The following is an 11,442-nucleotide window of genomic DNA, read 5'->3' on the forward strand; positions in this document are numbered from 1 at the left end:
TTTCAAATATTACTGCTGTTGGTTTCAGGATTGCCGCAACGCTAAAATACGCACATGAACACAAACAGATAGAAAAAGGGTTCTGAAAAGAAGACAGAACTGTTTCTCATCTTTTCAATGTATACTTTTATTTAGTCACTATCTTTCATTTTCATACAACTGTCATACTATACTCCAAAAGAAAGTATGCACTTTTTAAGTTTAAATATTTTAAACACCTGTCCTATTTCGATTAAAAGCAACCACTTAAAGCGACTAAATCTAAAATGCACACCAATTTGTTAACGAACTGATTTAAATTTTGGTACCAAACATTATAAGTTTTCATGAAAATAACCGAGAAAAAATAACAGAAAACTAAGTGCACACTTTCTTTTGGAACTGAGTGTATCTGTTCTGAACTATATTTTGACAGATTTGAGTATCTTATGTATATATTGAAAAGAAACTAAAACTAGGGCTACCCGAAAAGGGCTTTTAAATGAGGGAATGCCAGTCCTGAAACAAGTCCTAAACGTACTTTGCTATTTTCTTATTTTATGAAAGCGTTCAACGACCAGGTTTTGCAGTCATAGCCATCGGGACTAAATGAATAACTGCTTCCCTCGACCAATGATGACGGCTCCATCGATGGGCCTTTCAGCTGATTGTTCTTTGATGGTTCCCAGTCTAAGCTGCATCGAGTATAAGGGATACCAGCGGCGCTACTTCCTGGATAATGTACGGCAATGACGTCACCATCCTGCACGCTTATTTGCTCAGCCTCTGAAATTTCAATGGTCCTTACTCTGTCGTCTCCAGTTCCGGTCACCGTGTTTTCTCCAATAAATTGTCCACTTGATCTGTAAAAATTGATGACCAATTAAAGCGAATGTCTTTCCTTACAAGGCAGGGAAACAGTTTATAATGCTAATAAAGGCTATTCTGTATAAAGCAGTAATTATATGGTTAAAACGTATAGCAACGTAATTCGATTTGCAAAAATCATAGTCCAGCATTGTTTTAGTTAATACCTGATGCGTTTGATAAAATGCAGTAACAAATATTACTCTTTCTTATTAAATATTTACATAGTTTACATGTTTTGCAAGCCACATATGGCATTTCATAAGAAAAACAAAATGCTGCATAAAACTGACTGCTTTTTATCAAAATACAAAAATATGGCGTTAGATCAAGTGTCACGGAAAAACAAAACTCACGTTACACCGGAGGCAAATCGCCACACTTGCAGAGATATGTCGCCATTATAAGAACTGTAAAATCGCCATTTTGTTAATTTTCCAGACTTTGTGATCCTGAAGTCTTGATTTGTAGTGGTATAAACATATCCGCTGCTACCATGTTTGTCACGGCGTCTTATATTGATGTTATTAACTGGTTGTTCAACAGTTGAATCAGCTGAAAAAGTAACAAAACAAGTGGTTGAAGTAAGGAACGGGTACAGTTAGATGCAGAAGACATCTTTGTTTTTTTTTTTCAAAACGATGTACAGTGCAACTCTCAGTTTCAAAGGGATTACTTCTGAAATAAGTGTTTCACTTACAGAATACCTCACACAGAAAACTTACACCAGTCAAATATTTGAAACAAATTTTAAAACTGAATCATATCATTGGTTTGTAATGTTTTAAATTAACGCTAATATATATATACATCTCAACTGCTGTAATATCCGTAGCACAAGTGAAACTAGCATATCGCATTATTGTTGGAAATATTTACTTGCCACTAAAAATAATTTTCATGAAAGAATTCATATTTATGCGTTCATATATTTATATAAACAGTCTGTAATCGGAATGTGCAACATAAGTAGGCGTGAATTTTAACCTACACAAAGAATGAAAACACTTACGATCGCATGAAGGTGCACTGCCTGTAAGTTGTCCAGTTATCAAACACGCCCTGATCAAATCACCACTTGAAAGTGCGTAGCCGTTGTTACATTGGTACTCGAAAATCTGACCCACAGTGATGCCACTGGATAGCAATTGGGTATTTGCAGGTGTTCCAGGATCACTACACGAATCTGAGACAGGTGGTAAACAGACATTTTAAAATTAGGCTAACATACACATATTCTTTCATGTCGATTCATACGCATGTATAAGTTTAAAGAACTGATCTATTCATTCTCAATACTGTACTTCTCACTTTAAAACTGCTTAAGTTATGTTTCAAACAAGGCAAAATGGCGAAAGGGAAAATGTTTTAAAAAGAGGAAAGAGTTATGCTTTTTACACACAGAACTTCTTACCAGTATCTTCTATCATAGTGTAAAAGCATAATAAAGTATCATAAAAGGAGATATTTAAAATGAAAATGCGGCAATGTGCGATTATGGTTCTTGAAAATGTACTTTTTCTCAATGTCCTCGATCATTATGAAAAATATGAACTTAGCCCACTGAACAGTTTTTGAATATTCCTTATAAAGTGTACAATAAAAAGATAAAGGAGGGTAACTGAAAAATGAGAAAAGGCAGAGTAACGGTTCTTCTCTTTATGTCTTCTATCTGTTTATTAGTGCAATTAAATTCCTTTGAGGAGTCTTAAGGTTATGCCTCGGATTGGTAGGTTTGATACAGAGAGATAAAGGAATGTGGAGTTATGGTTCTTGTACTCTGCAGTAGCTTCTTTCGGTAAATATTTAACAAAATTCCTTAAAACAGTTCTTGAGATATATGAACAAATGCGTTCCGGTCGCACGGACACAGACGTATACCAGTACAGTACCACATTTGCTTTTTTTGGTAGGGGAAGAAAAGAACAGTATTTTGCGAAGACAATGTGATAAAAATAATAAATATGAGCTAGCACAATTTAAAGAGCAGAATGGCAAACTGAGCAGTTGGCAGACATAAACAATGTACAGATTTTCGTAGAAGGTCACTAACAAACCCTACAACTGATTTGTTTTATCGGCCACTTATTCATATCCTAGATCGACATGAAATTCTACTGACCCTCCACCATTTGACCATCTTTAAACCAATAAAAATGCTAGAATAAACAAAATGAGCCGTGCCATGAGAAAATCAACATAGTCATGGATCCAGATCAGCCTGCGCTTCCGCGCAGTCTGGTCAGGATCCATGCTGTTTGCTAACAGTTTCTCCAATTCCAATAGGCTTTAAAAGCGAACAGCATGGATCCTGACCAGACTGCGCGGATGCTGGTCGCAAAGCCACTATGTTGGTTTTCGTATTACACGGCTCAAATTAATTAACAACATAAACATTTTTCGTCCCTAAATAAGCAAGTTCTATATAACACTGATATTAGATTATATCAAATATTGATGCCTGGTAAGCAAAAAAATAAGTTTGGTATCATTTGAAAGTGTATTGTCTCATGACAAAGAAAATATAAATAACAAGACAAAATATGTTATAAAATTATTTGTTTTTAATTTTTAGTTTTCCGGGATACTTCAACAGAAATCCAGATATTACAGTAAAGACAACATGACTGTACTGGTTCGTGCATATTGTCAGGATACGGATTATATGACCCAGGGAAGTGCCTACGCCTTTAGTTTCTTGAACAATGAAATAGGTCCACTCACTAAGGTGACTATGTCTTAGACTAGCTGACAAACGATGTAGAAAGTCTTTTGTTAAAACGTATAGCTGGTGAGACCAAATATCTCAAAAATAAGACTTTCCCATGGCTACCTTGCCTAAATGATTCGTGCACCAATGATTCGTAAATGATTTCAATTATGAGCTAGATAATTCCAGGGATCAGGAAAAATCACTCAATGTTTCAACTATCAACCTCCAACTAAAATTTAGCTCAAACTCCTATAGGCTGGAGATACTATACTCGACTGGTCCCTGTGTCGAAGTTCCCGTCAGACAATGTCTTTGAATCAAGAACATACGTACGAGTCCTATCGCTCAGCCTATGTCCTTTTAATTGAAGCTGTAACTCACTAAGATTGACCAGATTCCTGGATGCTCAGCGCCTATATGCTATCTCATGTAGCATTCAACTACCGTATACGTATAACCGTGATGCCTTGGCTGTACTTTGCCAATAACACTGAACCTTGTCTATAAGCTGGAACTCTTCTACTTTCTCAGTAGATCACCAAAACCTATTCGCTGGCCCTATAGCTCGAAACCTTGTTGAAATTCTGCAACTCTTCTTTAGTCTATGAACTTCAAACGTTTTGATTTTAATAATTTATCCGCCCTGACAGTGTAGCTGCAATAACTTCCTTATCAAGGTAGTGGGATAAATTATTAGTTGAATCCTCGATGTGTCTTCTTCAATCGCTGGATACAGAATGAATTTCTCTGACATCCATCTACCCATTTATATCATAGCAGAAGTGAGCTTTAATTGGTGCTATTTTTAGAACTTATTTCTGATTGGTTCAAATTCGAACATAGTATTTTACAACGAGTACTTGCTTTAACAGATAGTTGGTTCCCTTTAACTATTGTATATAATATAATGTGCGATGCTGGGATCCAGTTTTCACCATAATTAAACCAAATCGTCCATAAATAACCCAAATTCTATTATTAACAGCAATCCAACAATAATTATAGTAATTATACAATGAAAAAGGAGTTAAGCACTATCTGTGCTTACTTATAACGTTAGCAATATATAATCTATACAAATTATCCTGACACATATTACTATAGTCATCTTATTTACTTATTTCTTGTTCAGCAGGCATTCCTCTTTCAAATGATACCCCCCCAAAAAAACAACACATGGGGTCACCTGGCATCGAAATGTTACCAATTTGTGAATCGGATAACTTAAAGTAAAACATAATGATACTGTTTCTCATGTTTGCTCGATGTAAAATATTTCTTACACATAAACAAACAAATAGTCTCTCTTTTAAACTGAAAATTTAGTGAAGAAGCAAAACAAGACACCTGAACTGGTCGAAATTATTTCCCAGCTACCCCATATACAAGCATTCAAAATGTGTTACCTGTTGTGCTGGGAGTGGTAGGCGTTGTAGTTGTAGTTGATGTGGTCGTGGAGGGCGTTGTAGTTGTAGTTGATGTGGTCGTGGAGGGCGTGGTTGTTGTAGTTGATGTGGTCGTGGAGGGCGTGGTTGTTGAAGTTGTAGTTGATGTGGTCGTGGAGGGCGTGGTTGTTGTAGTTGATGTGGTCGTGGAGGGCGTGGTTGTTGTAGTTGATGTGGTCGTGGAGGGCGTGGTTGTTGTAGTTGTAGTTGATGTGGTCGTGGAGGGCGTGGTTGTTGAAGTTGTGGTCTAAACAATAATATGATTTACATAAGTTTGTATTTATTGAAATCTTATATACAGAAGTCAACACGTCTTTTTGCAAAAGGTTTGAAAATATGAGTAAATATTTTGAGAATGATTGACAAAATGCCATATGCCATTTGCTCAGTTAACACTCACAAGTTAAATGAATAATTACTTGTTTTTCCTGCAGACATATCTTGAATGTTGAAAACTACACACCGCAACAGTTTCTTTATTACTTATAAAATCCACTTACTTTGAAACGTTATATCGACACGTTTTAGAATATCCTTATATTTCTTTTTTTGTAGGGGAAGGAGGGATGAATATTTATTAAATGGGACTTTTCGGGGAAAAATGTCTAAAAATGAATGCAGAAGTTGATTTCTAACATCATTTACAATATTTAAAGTATGGACAGTCAATTTGTATCCTTTTATTATTGCTTTAAAAAAAAAAAAGATCACTGACAACAGTTGCTTGATTTCATTTATTTTCACATTTCTGGGGAAAAGATCAAACCGCTGGATATCGGAAAGTCGGAAAACCCCAGGTGTTTCAGCGGTATCAAACAGGATCGTCTGCCGGTAATGTACAAGTCTAACAAGAAAGCCTGGATGACTGGCGAATTTTTTGAAGAATGGCTACAGTGGTTTGAAAGAAAAATGAAAGGCAGAAAAGTGCTTCTTTTTGTGGACAATGCACCATCCCATCCTCAGGTTAATCTCAAAAATGTCAATGTACAGGTCTTACCACCAAATACAACATCTTTTTGCCAACCAATGGACCAAGGAATAATTCAGGCAATGAAACTCAAGTACAGGAAGAAACAACTACAGTACGTGATCAGCCAAATGGAACTTAAGCAGGGAAAAGGTGGATTTGATCTGTTGAAAGAGATAAGTGTGCTGGACGCAATTTACTGGGTTGCACGTGCATTCAAAGAAGTTGAAATTAGCACCACTGTTAAGTGTTTCGCGAAGTGCGGATTTCAGATGGAAAGCAGTGTTGAAAGTGAAAGTGAATGCAGTGTTGAACGATTCGGACTCTGATGAATAGGAGGATGATAACTATCCAATAGCGCTTCATGTAATGGCTCGACAGTTGTTCGATTGTGATTTCATGGAATTGTTGAATATCGATAAAAAGTTCAAAACATGTGATTCTAAAATGAAGGACTGGGACAGGCCTGCTACCGAGTTGCTTTCGGAAATGAAGGAGCAAGTCAGTGATTAAACATCTGACTGTGAGGACGATCAGCTTCAAGAACAAGAGAATAACGTGTGTTCTACAAATGAGTGCTTGGAAATGATTGAAAACTTAAAAAGTATGCAGTAGCCCATGGAAATGAAAGTCTGCTTGGTACATTTGTTGATGCTCAGGACATTGTCATAAGCCAAAAACTTGTAGGGAACACTAAGCAGAGTAAGATCATTGACTTCTTTGCCAAACGCTGAACATTTCGGGTTATGTCACATGTGCAGGTCTTAAATTTGTGTCACATAGAAAGGAGAACATAGGTCTAGGTGTGGTTCATCCTAGAAAGAGCGAACTGTTAAAATGATTTTGCTTGATAGCTTCATTTGTTCAGGTTAAATTGCTGAACTGTACTTGATAAATGTTTATGAAAATTGAATTTTCTGAGAAATACATTTGACATTTAATATATAAAGTGTCATATTCATATATATTTAAACAAAAACATAATGATGAATGATGATGATGACCAAGTTTGTGTGCCACCATTACTTGTACTTACAACATTTGTTAATTTCATGTTTTGAACTTGATAAATGTTTATGAAAATTGAATTGTCTGAGAATACATTTAACATTTCATGACAAATGAATTCCTTTATAACTTCCTATACATCATGTATCCTTGATGATTTATGCCATGTGGTTCAAATATCCTTAATATCCGATAGGCTGTCATAGTCATATATATTAAAACCATTGATGATGATGAGGATGATGATGATGATGATAGTGACTAAGTCTGTGTGCCACTATATCATGTACTTACAATGATCAAATACACTGTATTATACACCTTAAATATCAGCACTGAAGCAGATTAAAGGTCACACGACTAATGACCCAAGTTGACCTCCGAACAAAGGTCACCTGTGAACAAAGGCCATTTCTCCCCTCTCCCTTGGCCGGCCTTTGTTCACAGGTTTGACTGTATACTGAAAAGCAGTAGAGAAATTTCAAACACAAAGTTTTTGAGAAAGGAAGAAATATTAGGACTATTTATATTTGGACTGCTAAACCTGCGTAGGCTTCCATTTGATTTGGTAGTGATCAGCCTATAGTCACGTAAGACCGAATTTCGCGAAAATAGCCATTAATTCTGGAAAACGACAAAACTGAATCATACTCATGAACTAAACTTGCAAACTTTTATGTTGGACTATTGACCGGTCAATAACACAAAGTATCAACCTGTGATTTTTCATAAAAAGTAAAGTAATAATTAAGAAATAATATATCTCATCGGTGGTTTGTCGCTGAATAAATCACTGTTTGGAGTTCAGATGCGAAGGAATTATATCACGAGGGCGCAGCAAATCACTAAATGAGATATATTATTTCGATTCTTACACGTTCTCAAGGACTTTAAAGTACACCCTTGTCCGCATGCATTAAATATTTGCCTGTTTTCAATCGGGTTCTTTTCCAGCGCGCCGCTACGCCGCTCGACGCTATGACGTAATAGTCGTGACGTCAGAACAGTGAATTGTTGTTTAATAATTCACTGTTTCCAGCCTTCTTTGTTTAATAGGAAAATGAATCGGATCGTGTTAGAATCTATAATAATGCACACAATGAAATCGTACCGTTGGAGAGACAACGAAACAGTCGTCGAAGGAACGTTTTACTGGTTGTCTAGGTTCCGGCATATCTGCTGAGGTCACCCATCGATGTCTTTCGTCAAGGGCTTCCAAATCTCTTTCGTCTGCTGCTAAATGCAAAAACAACGTTATTCCATGTGAGCATTGACCGGAAATATCTGTGTTTTCCTAAATAATATCAAGGTGTGAAAAAAATGTATCTAACTATTGGTCAGTAATTCGCTTAGTTTTTACCGTGAACCGACAGACTGTTTCGAGCAGAGGTATCTCTTTTCATTCAATTAACCACTTTCTTCTGATACTGCCTAGATTTTGAACTCTTTTCATTGTACTACATACTGTTTATGTCACTAAGGATTAATTTGTTCATAATACATTATTCTGATTCAGGTCTTTCACTTAACGGCCAATTTCACTTACTAAGGAGAAATCTTTCATATTATTGTTAGACGAACACATGTTAGACTGGCTATAGCCAATATTTTATCCTCTTTCAATAAAGTTTTTTATCATTATTATTATTATTGTTATTATTATTATTATTATTATTATTATTATTTCTACTACTACTACTATTATTATTATTAGAGCTATTATTATTATTATTAATACTTACACACATCACAATCAAGGTCAAGGTCACTCCATGCACCTCCAGGCATACAGGTGCGGTAACTCACGATCATGTGGTCAACACACATATATTCTACCTGGAAATCAGTGAGGTATATACTTTCATTCAAGTAGAATTTGTTGACATACACTAATAATGTATGCGATTGAATCTAATTTCATTCTTGTTTGTATTTACGAACAGAGCGGCTCGGGGTTAAGAAAAGTGGTGAACATCCAAAAAAAGTAGAACCAGTTTTGAAGCGCCTATTCTTAAATATATAACGGCATTCTGTAAAAGTTACAATGGAAACAGGAACGTCAATATTTTTTCAATACGGATGTTCAGATTTCATATCGTTTTCATGATGTCACATGTGACGTCAGTTTCATGTGTGACGCCGCGATTAAAATTTCTTTGACGAAGATTTTCTTTTTTTCAATTTTCCTCATGCTAAAGAACAAATTTATATCAATTATCTAATAGCATTTTAGTCCGGATGAGTATATAATAAAGATTATTAATAGGTTTACATGTACTCCTCATGTTGCGCAATAGAGAGTTTGAGATTTCAAACTTCGCCTTCCCCTTCAACGTCTCTCATATATATTTTGGGTAAAACGTCACGGACATGCGTGTATTTTATTTAAATCACACGTTGCTACTAAAGTTTTCCATGTAATATCACGTAAGCCTAAGACTTCGCTTTATTACTATGCGAAATAAAAAGCTTTGTTTCAGGATTTCTGCTTATTAAGTTATTTGATTATCCATATATAAAATTAGACTAAATTTGATGCGAAACACTATCAATAGGTATAAGAATAATGAAGTTTTGTATGGCTAATGATTTTAACTAAATACATTGAATTGAACCTGGAAGTATAAAGTTATCAATTGATTTTGAGAAACTTTGAGATTTTGTTCAAACTTTAACTTCTACGGCATATTTGTGTCCCCAGGCGGTATCGATTATACCAGATGGGCCTTTTTGTCGTATGAAGTGAAGTTTTGAACGTCCGAAGATGTGATATCACGAAAGCCGAAACTTCATTCTTTTTACATTTACTCTGTCCACATACTCGGCATAAAAGACTGAAATCTGGATGGAGGCACATGGCATGACAGTCATTTTACTTGAAAAATAAATAATTACGCGCGATTATCATTTGGTGGAACATATTATTTTCACATCCAAATAAAATCATTCTGTTTCTGTCGGACACTTAATACGAAAATTGCGTTTTAATTATAAACATAAAATGGTACTAGTAAGACGGAAAATTCTTTTGAAGTATCAGATAATTTCAGATTTATGATATCATGATGAGAGACTTTTCCTGTTAGCCGTATGGGATAACTCCATTTTTAAATGCACGGAACCAGAGCCTGGCAGAGAGACATTGTGGGTTAATTCCCCCTTTGATTCTTACATTTTACAAAGAAAGTCAGTCTTGAAACTCGGTGTGACCCTACCCTACCCCTACCCCCTCCCCCTCCCCCCCCCCCCCCTCCCCCCTGAAATGGGTGACCCCCTCTTTAATGTTGGTGTCCCTCTAACAAAAAGTTCTGGATCCGCAGATGCTTTACTTATAAAAGAGTATATTAAAATCATATTGTGCTGTCTGAGAGTTTGGCATTATACAGAGTCATATAGAGTGTCATTATCACTTTGATATGATCATAATAGGCTATTAACTTTGTATGTGGATATATGCACGAGTTTTGCAGCGGTAATATTGCGCGACTTTATGAGCGCAATATTGTTCGCGAAAGAACGAGTGCATATATCCACATACAAAGTTGATAACCTTTTTATTACATATCCACTATCAAATGATTAATTTATATCTAAATTATCGTTCTGTCACGAAAGACGGGAAAAAATTCTCCGAAAATGCAATAAACAATTCAAACTGACGCGCATTAATATTTTCCGCGAAAATGACGTCAACTTGTTGTCGCAACGTGCGCGTCGAGGCCATGGACGTCACGCGATTCTTTCCATTACAACGTTAAGAAAACATTCCACGTCCTATATTAGTCCAACTCATGACGTAATTATAACTTTCATTTCATTTCAGTCTGATAAATTACTACGTGCCAGTATCTAATAGGTCAGATTAATCAAAGAGTAAAAGTAAATAAAATGTTGCATAAATTACAAATTAAACAAATACACAATAGCAACAAAAATCTAAAGGAACGAGATTCGCAATGGACGGACCGTCAGGGGAGGTAACTAGAGTCAAGGGTTGGGACTAGTCCGATATGAAAGCGTTCAACGTCATGATATGGAAAAATATCGCGGTCCATTGAAACCAAATGGAAAATAATTTTAGGTATGTAATAATCACTTTTATTTTCTCTCGTGTATGATTTAAAATCTTATACTGACTATATTGACATAATTTTATATAAAACCTAAATGTTTGGAGCAACACTAACGAGTTTTTACATTGTTCACATTGTTTTATCGTGTTTATTTTTGTTTTGTTGTTTTGTTTTGTGTTTTTTGTTGTTGTTTTTTTAGGTAATCGCTCTAATATCCATGCGATGATTATATTAATTGAAATTATTTTTTTTTTCATTTAATTTTCATTCTTTTCATTTTTAAAACCTCTTGTAAAATTCCTGCCCTTTCGGACAATTGGTATCAAAATGAACGAAAAAAAAACGATCATAATTACGGATAAATTGAATGGGCGGATTAAAAGAAGTAAG

At 35.5% G+C, this 11,442-nt stretch overlaps 1 protein-coding gene across 1 annotated transcript; it reads right to left on the minus strand.

The window, feature by feature from the left end:
* Window positions 1-267: 267 nt before the first annotated feature.
* LOC123553414 (uncharacterized) lies at window positions 268-8,207 on the minus strand. Its single transcript, XM_045343131.2, has 5 exons — window positions 8,091-8,207; window positions 4,966-5,251; window positions 1,859-2,032; window positions 1,203-1,401; window positions 268-842 (listed from the first exon to the last, which is right to left on the minus strand). Exons 1-5 carry the CDS (start codon window positions 8,151-8,153, stop codon window positions 533-535), a joined length of 1,032 nt encoding a protein of 343 aa, XP_045199066.2. The 5' UTR covers window positions 8,154-8,207; the 3' UTR covers window positions 268-532.
* Between the last annotated feature and the right edge of the window lie 3,235 nt (window positions 8,208-11,442).

The sequence above is a fragment of the Mercenaria mercenaria genome, chromosome 4 (genome assembly GCF_021730395.1).
Source record: "Mercenaria mercenaria strain notata chromosome 4, MADL_Memer_1, whole genome shotgun sequence".
NCBI lineage: Eukaryota > Metazoa > Mollusca > Bivalvia > Venerida > Veneridae > Mercenaria > Mercenaria mercenaria.

What these genes read in the sequence shown, in the direction of transcription:
- LOC123553414 (XM_045343131.2), bottom strand. Translation starts at nt 8,153, where the DNA reads ATGCCGGAACCTAGACAACCAGTAAAACGTTCCTTCGACGACTGTTTC. An exon ending in GTTTCGTTGTCTCTCCAACG is followed by an intron (nt 5,252 to 8,090) that starts GTACGATTTCAT and finishes ATTATTGTTTAG; the next exon opens with ACCACAACTTCAACAACCAC. An exon ending in CAGTGCACCTTCATGCGATC is followed by an intron (nt 1,402 to 1,858) that starts GTAAGTGTTTTC and finishes TTACTTTTTCAG; the next exon opens with CTGATTCAACTGTTGAACAA.